At 36.8% G+C, this 17,398-nt stretch overlaps 3 protein-coding genes and 1 pseudogene across 4 annotated transcripts; 3 read left to right on the top strand and 1 right to left on the bottom strand.

Moving 5' to 3' along the window:
* The first annotated feature begins 1,481 nt into the window (after positions 1 to 1,481).
* On the top strand, positions 1,482 to 2,612 carry LOC121759146 (F-box protein At3g07870-like). Its single transcript, XM_042154649.1, has one exon. It carries the CDS (start codon positions 1,482 to 1,484, stop codon positions 2,610 to 2,612), a length of 1,131 nt encoding a protein of 376 aa, XP_042010583.1.
* A 1,062-nt stretch (positions 2,613 to 3,674) lies between these two features.
* On the top strand, positions 3,675 to 8,039 carry LOC121758300 (heat stress transcription factor A-4a-like). 2 transcript variants are annotated; one of them, XM_042153709.1, is made up of 3 exons: positions 3,675 to 4,253; positions 6,166 to 7,076; positions 7,394 to 8,039. In XM_042153709.1, the coding sequence occupies exons 1-2, from the start codon at positions 4,038 to 4,040 to the stop codon at positions 7,072 to 7,074; spliced, it is 1,125 nt and encodes a 374-aa protein (XP_042009643.1). In that variant the 5' UTR covers positions 3,675 to 4,037; the 3' UTR covers positions 7,075 to 7,076; positions 7,394 to 8,039. The 2 variants fall into 2 exon arrangements, with proteins under 2 accessions (XP_042009643.1, XP_042009642.1); XM_042153708.1 differs by having other exon boundaries at positions 3,677 to 4,253; positions 6,154 to 7,076.
* Positions 8,040 to 11,930: 3,891 nt separating this feature from the next.
* Positions 11,931 to 12,901, bottom strand: LOC121759145 (putative F-box protein At3g16210). The gene is made up of 2 exons (XM_042154648.1): positions 11,999 to 12,901; positions 11,931 to 11,957 (listed from the first exon to the last, which is right to left on the bottom strand). Exons 1-2 carry the CDS (start codon positions 12,899 to 12,901, stop codon positions 11,931 to 11,933), a joined length of 930 nt encoding a protein of 309 aa, XP_042010582.1.
* Positions 12,902 to 14,026: 1,125 nt separating this feature from the next.
* LOC121759144 lies at positions 14,027 to 17,398 on the top strand (annotated as a pseudogene).

Raw genomic sequence — 17,398 nt, 5'->3', positions numbered from 1 at the left:
CTTGAGTATCAAGTATAATTTTCGTTCCTTATTTGCTGCTCATCGGAGAACGTCCGAGAACCGGCAAATCGTGAGCCTTCCTTCGAGCTTGTCGAAGGATTGATCACCCTATCCGTCAGAAGATCGCTAGCCGGTCACGTTACGGAGGACGTCCGTAACAGACTACGACCACGACCACCTTCTTCCAGCAGCCATGTGCCATATCACCGGCGGCCGCGCCACAAGGCTAAGCTCCAAAGGCGTTTGATAGACTAGATTTGATTTAAGACAGTATTTTCTTTCATAATATGTAGTGTAGTTGTAGTAATTTTTTTTTTCATAACAACGATTGTCCAGCTCTAGAAAATTTTACTCGAGAAAAAATTCTCTAGTCTAAGTATACCAAGTTGGTAATATGAGCCAGTGTACATGTTTAATTAATTATTTTTTTACAAATTATGGAAACTTTCCTCTAATAATTTATTTTTTATTTTTTATTCGCCATCAAAAATATTAACAAATAAAATTAATTAATTAATATATACTAATAAAGTTTAAACTATGGCCATACTTTTTATATGAGTAGATTTTTTTCATAAAATCAAAGATAAAGTATCTTTTTAGCATATTAATTGATTGACATAATTTAAATTTCGTAGCATATTAATTAATTAGTATGCATTAAAAAATAAGTTTTCTTCCACTTTTAATACTCCGGTATGTTATATTGAAACTCCCGATGCATATTTTTTTTCATTGCATATAAGATAGGTGATGATTTCAAATTAAGTAAATCTTTACTCCTTTCCTTATACGGTTTTACCAATCCATATCAATTATTTTTTATATTATTTTAGGTTAAAGACTACGCTAGAATTTCAGCCGAAAGATTATACTTAGAAAATTTTATTTGAAAAAAAAATACAAAGAACAAGACGTAGATTTTATCTCTGCTCCTTTCATTTTTACCTATATTTGTTATTTATTTATTAGTATAACTAGGTTAAATATTACGTTAGAATTTCAGCTGAAATATTATATTAAGAAAATTTGAATATTTTATTTGAAAAATATATCTATTCCATAATTAATTCAATTAAGTAGATAAATTCTTGATTTCAAATTTTTAATCTCCATAAATATAGAAGGATATCTTGGGTTAATTACGTAACAGATTATGTTATGTTTCCAATTTAAAATATCATATCTTAGTTTAATTTTATACCAAAAATAGATAAATTCCTAATCGAGAAACGAACTGCGTATACATATAAATTTTCTACTAACACCTAAAAAAGGTTAGGTTTAGCCACACACATTTCACCAAAAACGGGCAAATTAATTCATCCTTTGTAGCTTTAATTATTACTAAGGTCACAATGCACGCACGTATGTATACGAATTGTCATATTATTTGCCTATATTAATTTCAATAAATTTCAAATTATTTTTGCTCTGTACCATAATTTCTAAGTTGAATTTGTTTTTCTTCATCCGCAGCTATGGATTTGGTGGTAACGAAGAGAGATTTGTTTACAAATCTGCCGGAAGAGTTGACGATAGACATCTTGGGAAGGCTCTTGAGTAAAAGCATTATGAGGTGCAAGTCTGTTTGCCAATCATGGTTCGATTTGATAGAGGGGGGCAGGTTTAAGACCTCGTATACTCCGAAGTCACGCCTCAGTTTCACTTCCGGACACATGTACACGGTCTACGATGACGAGGCCAATGAGCCACTTTTCAAAATCTGTCTGAAATTTGGAACTAGTGTTTGCTTTCGTGATGTAATTGATTCAGCGGGTGGTTTGCTTTTTGTGAGGGATTTATGCAATATTCTTTTTGTAACCAATCCAATGACTTGTGAATATGTCCAGCTTCCTCCACCCTCTACTACTAGCCGCCCATGCTTATTTGGATTCGGAGTGAGCAAAATAAGTCACCAGTATAAGATTTTATGTGGCCAAAAAGATTCCGAGTCATGTCATGTATACACTATGGGAGGAGGAGGGTCGTGGGGAAGCATCTCAGCACCATCATCACCACTTATACGGCCTACACCACTTTGTGATAGTGCTGCATTTTTAAACGGAAATCTTCATTGGCTGTTTCAAGGGGAACACTTGATTTGTTGCTTTGATCTTGAAACCGAGCTCTTTACTACTTTTTCCCCTCCTCCTCTTGTCCCTGGTTGCAAAAAATATCATGAATATCGGCTATGTGCTTTGGAGGGTCAACTGTGTTTATGCGACTGCAAAGGTGGCTGTGATGTTATTTGGCAGATGAATAACTACGGTGATGATAATTCCTGGGTACAAGAATACACCTTTCACTTACTACCAAGTATAGCACCTAGATTTGTTGGACTTGTCTTCCCCCTAAAATTGTTAGACAATGGTGATTTGTTGTTCACAGTGGATCGTGATCGCGATCGCTTGTATATCTACTCTAAAAATACTGAAAATGTTGCGGTATCCAATCTTCTTCAACAATTTGAAGGCTCTTATCCCAACATCATTACTTATACTCCAAGTTTTCTTTCGCTCGTGGCTATGGGGATTCAGAATGTTCAATCACTACAACTAAACCCACCTTTCGTGCCATATTACCTCCTCCCGGCAGCGCCGCAAGGTTAAGGTCCAAAGGCGTTTGATAGACTATATTTGATCTAAGACACTAGTATTTTATTTCACAATAATATGTAGTAGTAATTTATATACTAGTATTTCACAACAACTATTGACCTAGAAAATTTTACTTTCTCCATCTTATAATAAGTGCCCCTTTGTCATTCTGGGCGTTTCCACAATAAGAGTCACTTTCACCTTCTACTTATCCCTATTTGATATTTCACTAGCTCATATCACTTTCATTTTATAAAGTCAATTTTGGTCCTAAACATATGACCAAAATACGAATTTGATCCAAAACATTCAATGTTTGGAAAAACACGTCCATAACAAATAAAATCTTTGTCGGAATGGTCCTTTTTCTGACGAAATCATAAAAAACTAACTGTCATGCCACCGTGCAATTAGCGTTGACCGTTAGTTTTTTTACGGAACCATAAAAAATGGACTCCTTCAGAAAGTGAATATTTTAGGGCAAATTCGTATTTTGGTCTTATGTTTAGAACTAAAATTGGCCTTTATTCTAAAGTTTATACATAAAAATGGTATCCATACTTCTTCCCATTGCTTCATCTTTGAAACTATCATTCTAATCCATTTTGGACCATATTTCTTAAAACTCGGTCAAGTCAAACTTGGACAATATTTCATAGATGAACAAAATATCAAAATTGAAGTCCGTGAAATGTTTAGGACAACTTTTCATGGATGGACCAAAATGGTAAAACTGGACAAATATTTCACGGACGGAATCAAGCTATAAAAACTAATAAAAATATCCCATTAAAAAATAAACTATTAAAGAAAGAAGAGAAATTAAGTTGCTTGTCCAACACTAAAATGGAATTCAACACAAGTTAACTACATTGATAATCTAATTAGCTTATGTCACAATTAATCAATTAATGGTGATTCACTAATGACGACTGCGTCTCTGTTCTTCGTCACCAAAGTTGAATTCAACGCATAATAATACTATAAACAATTCAAAAGCAGAGCATCTTTGATTTTTCAACTGCTTTTTCTGTTTAATTAAACAAAAGAAAAATTCCTCCCCACGATTGATATTTCTCAAGTAGCTGTTGAAAGTCAAGTCTGCACTTCTTTTTCCCCCGCATTGATTATGCCCAAATCGTCAAAATTTCAAATTTTTGACCATCGCATCACTCTGTTTTTCCTTTTGTGTTTATCCTTCTCACCTCTCTGCTTTTCTTTCTTTTCCACCAAGAATCCCGTGTCACCCAATTTTCCCCTCTTTTCTTGATTTTGTGATCCCTAATTTTGCAATTTGGAGCAAAATAAGTGTGATTTGAAAAGTAAAAATCCTATCTTTATTGTTCTTGGTTATAATTTCAGCTTGATTTTAGTTGTGGAGTGTTTAGAATAGTGAGGGTTTTGGGGCTCTGTTTTGTAATTGGATGTGAAGTGTAAATGGAAGGAACAAATGGAAGCTCTGGTTCACCAGCACCATTTCTGTTGAAAACATATGAAATGGTGGATGATTCTCTGACTAATGCAGTTGTGTCTTGGAGTAGAACAAGCCATAGTTTTGTGGTGTGGAATCCACCTGAGTTTGCTAGGGATTTGTTGCCAAAGTATTTCAAGCACAACAATTTTTCCAGCTTTGTTAGACAGCTTAATACTTATGTAAGCCTCTTTGCTTCTTCCCATTTCATTTTTGGATCAATCATCTTTCAAGCTATCATTCTAGTTGGCCTTCTTTGCATAATGTATTGCTCAATCACTTGTGCTTTGTGTTTGTGTGTCTGATTTTTGCACTTTTCTTGCTGGACATTGACAAACAAGACAAATTGCTGATGCCATGTTATTGTTTGGTGTTTAAAATTGGCAATGAATGGACATTTTGGTTACTTGTTGTAAAATCTTGTGAAAGATCAATCATTTTTTTAAACTAGGATGCTAGTTGGCCTCTTTGTGTAATGTATTGCTCAATCACTTGTGGTTTGCGCTCGTATGTCTGTTTTTCGCACTTATTTTGCTCGTTGTATGTTGTATGAATCCATTTATATGATCTGAACTGGCAAGGCAAATTGCAGATTTCATGTCATTGTTTGGTGTTTAAAAATGGCAATGAATCGACACGTTGATTACTTGTTGTATCGGATTCTATGATGGTTAAGGCTTAGGAATTCAACTAGTTTAGGTTGAGTTCTTTTCTTCTTCCTATTTATTAGATCAATCATCTTTCAAACAATCATGTATTGCTCAATCACTTGTGATTTGTGCTCGTGTGTCTATCTTTTCGCACTTCCCTTGCTCGTTGTGTGTTGTATGCATCCATTTATATGCGCAGAAGAAAAACAAGACATGTTGCAGATTTCATGTCATTGTTTGTTGTTTAATCGAAAGATCCATCGATTGTTTGCTGATTACTTGTAGTATCAGATCCATCGAAAGATCAATCATCTTTAAAACTATCGTGCTAGTTAACCTCTTTGCATAATGTGTTGCTCAATCACTTGTGATTTGTACTTGTGTGTCTGTTTTTTCGCACTTCTCTTACTCGTTGTATGTTGTATGCATCTCAATGTTATTAAAAAGCGGCCATGGCGCCGCCGTGGCGCCATTGCGTGGCGGGTTTCGGAAAAAACGCCATCGCCACGAGCTGCCACAAAACTTTTTTATGGCGACCGCCATTTGCCGCCATGAGTGAGGCGCCATGGCGGTGTCATGGCAGTTATGGCGTCACTTTTGGTCGGGCTGCCCCAAACCTCAGCCCAATTACCAAATAACACGGCCCAAATGATTTTTAACCCTTAACCCGGCCCAAACCCAGCCCAAATAATGAAATAAAATGCCAATTAAGTCAAAATCTAGGGTTTTTTTATAGTATCTCTTTCCCTCTCAAACAAACTCAACCTGCTGCGCCCCCAGTCCCATTGCCCTAGTCACGTCGCCGCTGCCCGCCGCCCGCCCGCCCGCCGCCGCCCGTCGGTTTCGTTGGAGGACGATGATATCGATGAGGATGAGGATAACTATCTTGTGGAGGATGACTATGTTGGGGATGGTGATGATTGGGGATGGTTTTAATTTAGATTTGATATGTATTATGAATTTGTGATGATGACTTTATATTTTTATTGTTGAACTAAGACTTATTATGATAGGCATATTATATAATTACTTATGACTTTATGCTTTATTTATTGTTTTAATAGTTGATAACTTGATATATTATAATTTTTTATTGTTTTCTAATTTTTTGAATTTATATATACATATATTATTAATATTTTATTAATTTATTTATCGACCGCCATATCCCGCCATACTGATACGCCATATCCCTATGGCGGTTTTTGGGCTCACCGCCGTAAGCCGCCATACGCCATCTATAACATTGATGCATCTGTTTATATGCTCGGAACTGGCTAGACAAACGAGGGCAAATTGGAGCTCTCGTGTAATTGTTTCGTGTTTGAAATTGGCAATGAATGGTCATGTTGATTACTTGTTGAATTCAACTAGTGTAGGCTAAGCTCTTTTTTTGGGTTACACAGCTGACTGAATTTCTTCCAACTTTCAGGGCTTTCGAAAGGTTGATCCGGATCAGTGGGAGTTCGCGAACGAGGAGTTCATCCGCGGACAAAGGCATCTATTAAAGAACATCCACAGGCGAAAGCCCGTCCACAGCCACTCGGGCAATGGGAATGCAGCGCCAGTAACTGACTCGGAGAGAGAGGAGTTTGAGAAGGAGATTGAGAAGTTGAAGCAAGAGAGAGTCTCCCTCGAGACAGAGGTGGAGAGGTATAGACAGGAGAATCGAGGCTACGAGCACGAGCTGAGATCGCTGGGGCAGACATTGCACACCATTGACCAAAGGCAGCGGCAGCTGTTGGATAACTTGGCTCATCTCCTGCAGAGCCCGAGTTTGATAGACCAATCCGAATCTCCGAACAAGAAGAGACGGATGCTGGCCCTGCACTACTTCAAAGACGAAGCCATGTTGATCGAGGACAATCCCGACCCCAGCCCTTCATCTCCTCTCCCACTCTTGGACTTGAAGCAAGTCGAGAAGCTCGACTCGTCTCTCACTTTCTGGGATAAATTTGTTCGTGGGATCGACCAAATCCCTTCAGATTCCCCGTCCTCGCCTATGGAGTGTGACATCAATGTCATTATCCCGGGATCGCCCTGCTCTGCATCATCAGCTTACATCGAAAGCCCTGCAATATCATCCATCCGAATCGATCCTGACTCGAGGCCACCAGGAGTCGACATCAACATAAGTCCGGCCAAAACCCCGGATGCTAGATCAGCTGAAGCTCGACACGGGAGCAACACTTTTCAGTCTGTGCCGGCTAATGATGTGTTCTGGCAACAGTTTCTGACGGAGGCTCCCGTGCAGTCGGATCCTAGCAGGTTCGCGGATGAACACAAGCCTTGGTGGATTGTGGATGGCCTTAACCAACACATGATACAGCTCACTGAAGCTGAGAGGATCTGATGGTATGTATATTAGATGATTCATGTTGTTTTCTTGTTCTAGATTTTACTTGTTTTCCTTTTTTGCTTTGTGTATCATTAGACAATATATATATATATATATATATATATATATATATATATATATATAGATGATCAAAGTATGACTAATATTAACTATATAACTAGAGAACAAATCTCAGTCAATCATTATCTTAATCTAATGATTAAATTTAGTATTCATTTTCTATTAATAAAAATTACATGGGGTATTTTGGGAAATACATTGTTCCATATTTTGACATACACACCACATTCATGCATACTCTCTCTCTACGAAGGAGGTGGAGGAGCACAAATCAACCTCCTCTCAGGCGACGCCCTCCTCCGCCGGCTGCCTCTCGCAGCTGCTTCCCCCTGTCATCTCTGTGGCCCACTGGCTGCGCCCCGTCTCTTCCTGCTCCCCTTCAACCTCATACCGCTTCGTCTTCATCTCCAGCGTGATGTAGTAGGCGGAGATCCATTGTGAAGCGCGATGGTGGAGATAGCAGCGGCAACAGCAGATTTCAGACGGCGGCTAAAGCGCCGAGTTCCGTCGAGAAGAACTTCCGGCGGCGGGTTTTGAGAGGAGAGTCCGAGAGAGATATGGAATGGGAGTATTTTGTTTTTGCTTCTTGTTTAATTTGTTATACAGTACTTTAATATTGGAAGGTTTGATTAAATTGGTGTATGTTAAGGGATTATACGTGTACATGTTTTAAAAGGGGTATGCCTGTGTGATTTTGGAGAGGGGAATATTTGTTTCTTTTTATTCCATCCCCTTTATTATTTTTGTGTTTGAGTTTAAAGTGGGATGGAGGGTGCATGTAAGGTTTATTTTGGGAGTATAATTGTTTTCTTTTCCTTCCTGTTAGACCAGCTCCTTTATTTTTGTTTTGGGCTTGGGGAGTATGTGTTACTTATTTATCTATTCACCTTTTTTATTTATTTATTTATTCATATCTCTATTTACACTTTTTGAAATTACATATTGAGAACAAAATTAGAGATAAAATGTGTTTACTATTTTACTATCTCCACTTATGAATTAAAGAATACTAGTATTAAAAATTAATCAAATTCACTTTTCAAATTAACCATTAATCAATCTAAAACCACTTGACAAGGTAATAACATCACTCTAAGTATGTTTTTACTTCACTGATATGAAGAAAATATATCACTATACGCATATATTACAGAAACATCACTTAACTGCGGAACACATCACTCTAAGAATGTTTTACTTCACTGATGTGAACAAAATAGATCATTATACGCATATATCACAGAAACATCACTTAACTGTGAAACACATCACTCTAAGCATGTTTTACTTCACTGATGTGAACAAAATAGATCACTATAAGAAAATATCACAGAAACATCACTCTAACCGTGGAATACATCACTCTAAGTATGTTTTTACTTCACTGATGTGAACAAAATAGATCACTATAAGAAAATATCACAGAAACATCACTCTAACCGTGGAATACATCACTCTAAGTATGTTTTTACTTCACTGATGTGAACTAAATATATCACTATAAGCATGTTTTTACTTCATTGGTATGAAAAAATAGATCACTATAAGCAAGGATCACAAACACTTCACTCTAATCATGAAACACATCACTCTAAGCATGTTTTTACTTCACTGATATTAGAGTAAGTCGTTTTTTCTATTTTATTTTTTAAAACACGGCACATTTTTTTGAAAGTTTAAAAATGGTACAGATTTTTAAAATAAATAGAGCCCGCCTTATTTATTAATCTTATAACTATCAAATTACTTATACTACTAAAAAAAGAGAAATTTTACTTTTATAATTTTAGTAATTACAGTATAGAGTTGTGATCATATGATAACCCCTAAATATCGTAATAACCCTTTAATTAAATCTGGACCACACATATTTCTAATCTTGTGGCTGAGATTCAAAGTTAGATTTACTTCATAAAAAAAAGGCGGAGGGGTAAATATGTCATTTCCCTCATTTAATTTCTGAATTTCGCCAAATATCACGTAAAATGATAAAATAATATATGTTAGGTTTATTTCATAGAATGATAGTTTCGCCGGATAGAATGATACTCTACTTCATAAAAAAAGGCGGAGGGGTAAATATGTCATTTCGCTCATTTAATTTCTGAATTTCGCCAAATATCACGTAAAATGATAAAATGATATATGTTAGGTTTATTGCATAGAATGATAGTTTTACCGGATAGAATGATACTCTGAGTTGATAAAATGATACTCTGAATTTCGCCAAATATCACGTAAAATGATAAAATGATAAAATGATAGGTTTATTGCATAGAATGATAGTTTTGCCGGATAGAATGATACTTTGAGTTGATAAAATGATACTCTGAATGATAAAATGATACTCTGAATTTCGCCAAATATCACGTAAAATGATAGAATGATAGGTTTATTGCATAGAATGATAGTTTTGTCGGATAGAATGATACTCTGAGTTGATAAAATGATACTCTTGACTGATAAAATGATACTCTGAATTTCGCCAAATATCACGTAAAATGATAAAATGATAGTTTTGCCGGATAGAATGATACTCTGAGTTGATAAAATGATACTTTTGACTGACTGATAAAATGATAAATTGATAGGTTTATTGCATAGAATGATAGTTTTGCCGGATAGAATGATAGTTTTTGCCGGATAGAATGATAGTTTTTGCCGGATAGAATGATAGTTTTTGCCGGATAGAATGATAGTTTTGCCGGATAGAATAATAGTTTTTGCCGGATAGAATGATAGTATATGTTAGGTTTACAGCATACAATGATAGTTTTGTCGGATAGAATGATACTCTGAGTTGATAAAATGATACTTTTGACTGACTGATAAAATGATAAAATGATAGGTTTATTGCATAGAATGAAAGTTTTGTCGGATAGAATGATACTTTGAGTTGATAAAATGATTCTCTGAATGATAAAATGATTCTCTGAATGATAAAATGATACTCTGAATTTCTCCAAATATCACGTAAAATGATAAAATGATAGGTTTATTGCATAGAATGATAGTTTTGCCGGATAAAATGATACTCTGAGTTGATAAAATGATACTCTTGACTGATAAAATGATACTCTGAATTTCGCCAAATATCACGTAAAATGATAAAATGATAAAATGATAGGTTTATTGCATAAAATGATAGTTTTGCCGGATAGAATGATACTCTGAGTTGATAAAATGATACTTTTGACTGACTGATAAAATGATAAAATGATAGGTTTATTGCATAGAATGATAGTTTTTGCCGGATAGAATGATAGTTTTTGCCGGATAGAATGATAGTTTTGCCGGATAGAATGATAGTTTTTGCCGGATAGAATGATAGTATATGTTAGGTTTACAGCATACAATGATAGTTTTGTCGGATAGAATGATACTCTGAGTTGATAAAATGATACTTTTGACTGATAAAATGATAAAATGATACTCACAGCAGATAGAATGATACCTTTGTCGGATAGAATGATAGTTTTGCCGGATAGAATGATACTCTAAGTTGATAAAATGATACTTTTGGCTTATAATGATAGTTTCGTCATTTTTTAGGTCGAAGTATCATTTTATCGGCTGCGAAATTAAATGAGCGAAATGACAGTTTTACCCCTCCGCCTTTTTTTTATGAAGTAAATCTAAGTTTGAATCTCAACCGCGTGATTTTAAAAATGTGCGGTCCAGATTTAGTTACAGGGTTATTACGATATTTAGGGGTTATCAATATAACGCACCCCTTACCGTATATATATACTTTTATAATTTTAGTAATTACAGTATATATATACAGTATATAAATTACAGTATATATATACATATATATATACTACTAAAAAAAGAGAAATTTGGGAACGAGGAAAAAAAAAGGGAACGAGAAAAAATAGGTAAAGTAAGAGATAAGTATATACAGAAAAAGTAAGTTAAATATGGAAGAGGAGAAAAAAATTAGTAAAGTATAAGAGAGAAACTTTTCATTTTTTGAAATGAGACTATATTTTGTAGATGTTCTAATATCGTAAAATATGACTATTTTGGTGTGGACGGATGGAGTATAATTTTTTTATAAAGATTTTATTTCGAATCAAAACAGCCGACTGAATCTATTCTATAAAAGAAATAATATAACTATGGTTAAGTAAATCAATACTCGATATGGTTTCATATAGTTGTTTCCTTATACCAATCTATATCGGTTCTATATTTGTTTATTTATTTTTAATTTAATAATTATATGGACTAATAATAATGGTTGGAGAGTTGTCCTTTTATTTTGTTTTGTGTATGAACATAAAAGTTAGGGTATTTGTGCAAAACTTACTAATTAAATCACTAATTTGTTTTTGTTTTGGTGGCACTAATATCAATCGATATTACTCCCTCATCTCATAGAAATATACCATATTTTCTTTTGGTTTGTTTCAGATAAATAGTCCATATCTATTTATGACAATTTTTTTCTCTTTTTCTTTTACTCTATTATTTATGGGTTTCACTATCTATTGCACAATTTCCACTTTATCATTTATGGGCCTAACCATAAATGGTCTATTTTATGGGCCGGAGGTAGTATTTGGTATTGAGAAAATGAGATAGAAAGCCGTATAACAAATGAAATTATTTAATGTAGTATAATACGACATAGTTTCGCTGCCTGAAAAAAATGATTAAAACCAAAAAATAGTACAAACATCTATAATAAACTTAATGTTTGTACATTGGGAATCCCCATGGTTGTGAGTGAATAAAAATTTGGAGTATAATTAACAATGTTGGGGAAAAAATCGATAGATCGTTCAAGATAACGATATCGCATAAGCAATCTGGTGTGTTTGAAGTAGAGAAATAGTTGATCAGTAGTTACGAACAATAAGTCACCATTTGCAAAAACTCTGAGCGGGTAAACAACTCCACAAATACTTGGAGACACTTCGAATCGGTGGATTGTATATACTTTATCCCAAGAATTATCATCTCCGTAATCGTTCATCCACCAAATAGCAACACCAAGATGACTATCTACCGCATCGCATAAACATAGTCGACTCTCCAAAGTACGTAGGTGATATTCGTGATTATAGTCGCCATTGTAATCACGATCAGGAAGAGAAAACCGATTAAAGAGCTTTGTTTCAAGATCAAAGCAACAAACAAAATTCTCCTCGGACTTGGATGCCAACCAATGAAGATTTCCGTTCAAAAATGCAGCAATATCACTAGGAAATATCGGGATGCCTGGTGCTTCCGCTGCGATTCTTCTCCACAACCCGCTTTCTCCTCTTCCTAGAATGTATACATCACATGACCTAGCCGTACCACATAAAATCTTATATTTCCGACTTAATTTGCTCACTCCAAATCCATACATGTACTCACTTGTAAGAGAAGGCGGTGGAGGAAGCTGGACATACTCACATGTCATTGGATTGCATATGAAAAGAATTTCACCGCATTCTTCCCACATCATAATCAAACCATTAGTCGAATCAATTACAGCATGACACGAGTCATGATTGCGAGGTGGCAACACAAATCGATAAAGTGGCCGATATGCCTCATCAGTGACTATGTACAACCCCTTGTCTCGATGTGCGAAGGCCACACCTGGTTCCGGAGTATATGACCCCGCAAAGTCGTCACTTTTTATCAAATCACGCAATGATTTACAAACGCACTTGCAACTCAGGATGTCTCTGATCGAGACTCTTTTTAGGATCTCTATGCATATATCTCGAGGTAAATGCATATCTTCCTTCCTTATTACCATACCTTTCAAAAAAATTAGTGATCTTAGTCATAAATGAATAAAACGAATATTAGATTGCGGATGTGGTTCTGAAATCGGAGTCTTCAGTTCCAAATCTAATATTCGATAATATTTGGACTTCCAATTAAATTTCAATGAAAGCTCTCTCAGATCTACAATTTAAATTTCATAATCAAAGTTATTATTCAGAATTTCAAATAGTCATAAAATTAGACATCTTCCAAACACGCACAACACAAACACGTGTATACATTGATTGATAAATAGGAGTGATTGGGTAAGTAGAGTAGAAATTAATGAAGGCAAATAATGAGGCAATTCGTAAATATGAGTTCGTGTAATCATACCTTGAGCTGATGATAAGCTGATTCGTCTATGTTATAATTGAACAAAGTTTATATAAACATAGTTCGTTTCGAATTTTGGTAGGATTCGACATGATTCTGAAAGTCCATTTAATGTGAATATGAATACATATCGATTTTGGAAATTATTCCTTCCACTTTTAATGCTATGTTATTGAAACTCCCGATGCATATTTTACTTTCATTGCATATAAAATAAGTGATGATTTCAAATTAAGTAAATCTCTACTGATCCTTTCCTTATACGGTTTTACCATATCAATTATTTTTGTGTATTATTTTAGGTTAAAGACTATGCTAGAATTTCAGCCGAAAGATTATACTAAAAAAAATTTATTAGAAAAAAAATACAAAGGACAAGACGTAACCGTTTCATCTTTGTTTCTCTCTTTCCTAATACTCCCTCCGTCCCGCGCTACTCGCACTTATTTCCTTTTTGGGCGTCCCAAGTTACTTGCCTTCTTTCCATTTTTAGTAAAAATTTTCACCTACGACCGTCATTTTTTACTTTCCTATACAATCATTCCTTAATCTCCGTGCCGAAAAGGAAAGGAGCGAGTAGCCCGGGACGGAGGGTATATATTGAATGATTTCTCTCTTTCCTAATAGACTAGTCTTCGTTCTTTATAAATTAATTGAGTTCTCTAGTCTTCGTTGTTTATAAACTAAATGAGTTCTCTAGTCTTTGTTGCTCCAGTTTATAAATCAAATGACAGAGATGAGTTCCCTCTCATGATAGGCTAAATATATTTGATAATCCATGGATGAGTTCTCATGTTTAGTTTGTATTTTAACGACTGATTGTAGGATTTTTGGTGGTAAAATCATAGGTGAAAACTGCTTCATGTGGTTTGGTTCAAATCCTGCAATAGTCATCTCAGATCACCAAATGATAAAAGAGATTCTGTCGAAGAATTAGAGAGCGCCCTATGCACCGCCACGTCATCATTTTTATTCTCCTACCCTCCCACCTGCAGTGGGGCGCCCTAAGCGGCTAACACGAGGCCTTGCAACGTACGAAGCAGACAAATGGGCTAAGCACAGAAGGCTGCTAAATCCTGCTTTTCATCTTGAAAAACTGAAGGTGTTTATATCAGAGGGTAATAAGTTATTTGAATCATACTAATATTCATTGAATGGTTATCTTCTCGTTGCAGCTGATGCTTCCCTCGATGTACTTGAGCTGCAGTGACATGTTGAGCAAATTGGACAAGATGGTACCGAGCGATGGGGAATGCGAAGTGGATGTGTGGCCTCATCTTCAAGCTCTAACGAGCGATGTGATCTCGCGCACTGCGTTTGGGAGCAGTTACGAAGAAGGGAAGAAGATATTCGAGCTTCAGAACGAGCAAGGCACGCTCTTGTTGAAGGCGGCTCAAATGCTTTACTTCCCTGACTTTAGTTTCATGGTATTTGCTTATAAATTCCAAAACTTTTGTCAAATTCTGGTTTTACATACCATTCGTTAAAATTTGCATGTGAAGTGTTGAACCGTTTGCCCTGTTTTTGCAACCAATCAAGATTTTGGTTGCTGACTTACTTACATGGCACTATCGAATGTCAACCGAAACGACGCCACATTAAACACTGTAAAACAACATTGTATTATACTAAATTGAATAATTTAATTTGTTGTACTCTCTCATTCAACAAATGAAATTATTTAATTTAGCACACTGCGACGTTTTATAACTACCTACAACATGACAATGCTTTCGCAATAGTTCAGGTACGTAATGTATATTGCCAAGATTTGAGCAGGGTATGCAAAGACAGAATTTGATAAAAGTTTAGGAAGTTACATGTAAATAACCTTAGTTTTAATAATGTCTAGTCTAGTAGTACTAACTTGTCTGGATTTAACTTGTAGATTTTTGCCAACTAAAACTAAGGATGGCACAAATTGCCAAGGAAGTTGACTCATTAATTCTAGGCATCATCAATAAAAGAAAGCAATTGGCAGAAGCAGGGGAAATAACAGAGTCCACTGACTTGCTAGGACTAATGTTGGAGTCCAATTTCAATGAAAATGGTGAAAGGACAGAAATGGGCTTGAGAGATTTGATTGATGAGTGCAAACTCTTCTACATAGCCGGGCAGGAGTCAACAGCGTCCCTGCTCACGTGGACCATGATCCTGCTGAGCAAGCACCCGGACTGGTAGGCCCGTGCCAGAGACGAGGTCATGCAAGTTCTTGGCACCAACGAGCCGGATTTCCACGAGCTAAACCGGCTGCAGATTGTGACAACGATCTTTCACGAGGTTCTGAGATTGTACCCGGGGGCAGTTATGCTGAGTCGAACCATCCGTGATGAGACGAGGCTAGGGGGTTTAGCCCTACCCGTGGGCGTGAGCATCTTCCTAGCTACGCTTCCGCTGCAGCATGACTGCGAGATATGGGGCGAGGACGAACATGAGTTTGGTGGAGGCCCGAGGATATGCATTGGGCAGAACTTTGATATGGTAGAAGAGAAAATGGCGCTGGCCCTCATCTTGAAACGGTATTGGTTCGAGCTTTCTCCATCGTATGCACACGCCCCGAATATGGTACTGTCGCTTCATCCTCAGCATGGTGCGCCGTTGATCCTGCACAGGATCCATTAGGCTTGTTGCGTTATAATGATTATATTATACATATAGATTTCTCTGTGTTGTTGAAAGAGTGTTTTCTGCAATGAAATTTTTCGATATTGTTGAATTATGGTGGACCTTCATTTGGGCCTATATTTTTCTGGAGCCCATGTGTATCTGAATTGGGCTTGACCCAATTCACATATCTCTCACTCCAGATGCCGCCACGTGTTCCTCTCACCCGGATCCTTGTGTTCAGCCGTTGGATTGCGAGATGTGTTTGTTATGTGAGAGGTTAGTCTCTTTGGTTTTCTCATTCTATTAAAAAACACTCTCTCTTTCTCTCGAAGCTCTCAGACGCTCTCTCTCCTCTCTTCTCTTTTGCTTTCTTCGCCGACGGTTCTCCGGCGGTTTCCTTGTGATTTCTCACGGTTGGAAGTGTAGTCGACCTTGCTACAGTAGTTGAGCAGGCAACCACTTCGGTTGCTGATGTTTTGAGAGAGCTAGGGTTTCTAGTGTGAGGTTTTCTGTGAGAGACTATTCTTGAACGGTTCAGATCTGGTGTGTAGGAGTTGGTTAGGCTTGGAATCTGGAGTGTGAGGTTAATCACTGGTGGATTCGGCTGTGCTCCTTAGGATCGGTGTTCTGGAGAATAGGCTTGTATCATTGGCGGGTGGCTGAGCCGATGATTGTTGCTTACTTGTGTTTCTTTCTGTATTCCTTAGTCATTCTGCACTAGATCCGAGTGGATCTGTTATCTTGTGTTGCTAACAAGGGTTTTGAGTGTGCAGGGCCAGTTTGGAGCTTATCTTGAAGGGATTAAGCTCGAGGACTTAGTTTGTAATAGCTATTGTGTATTTGACTGTAATAGTTAGACTCATTGTTCTTATCAGTCGCTTGGTTGATGGTTTGACTGAGCCATCTTGTAACAAGACCAAAGAGGTCTCGGTTAATAGTGAATCCGGAATTGTTTGATCCCTACAGTGGTATCAGAGCCACGGGGGGACGATTCCGGCACGCCGAGTCGCATTAAGGAGGTGGGCAAGTGGAACCCTCCCTCGAGTGGGGGTTTGCTCTGGTAAATTGGCTGTGACTCTCTCTGTTTGTTGATTTTCTGTTTAGAGCCACCCTAGGTTTGGGCTTTTGCTGCTGGTAATAAACCTTGGCAAGGTTTTAGGCTTATCTGTGTTGTTTTCTCTGTATTTACATGCTTCCGTGTTTGATTGTTATTTTTTCTGTCTCTCTGACCCCTTATTACCTGGCCACTAAGCACATATACTGCCTAAGTGACCCTCTGCGCCCTCCAAGAGTGAGTGCTGCTCGTGACAGTCAGGGATTTGGGCTTGACCTGTGTGTATGGTGTGTTTCTTTGTGTTCTTGAGAAAATTTTCTGTTCAGATAGCTGTTACTGCCCTCTGGGTACTTGACTTTGTGTTCTTCTGTGCTCTTTCTGTGAAAATCTGTGTTAGGCCCTTGCCTGCATGTCTCTGTCCTCTATTGTGTGCAAAGTTGTGTGTTCTTACCTTGCTCACTGTGTTCTTGTTGAACTTGTCTCAAAAAT

The sequence above is a fragment of the Salvia splendens genome, chromosome 12, assembly GCF_004379255.2.
Source record: "Salvia splendens isolate huo1 chromosome 12, SspV2, whole genome shotgun sequence".
In the NCBI taxonomy this organism is placed as follows: Eukaryota; Viridiplantae; Streptophyta; class Magnoliopsida; order Lamiales; family Lamiaceae; genus Salvia; species Salvia splendens.
The sequence above is the reverse complement of the archived record's forward strand: the minus strand, read 5'-3'. Positions and strand labels throughout refer to the sequence as shown.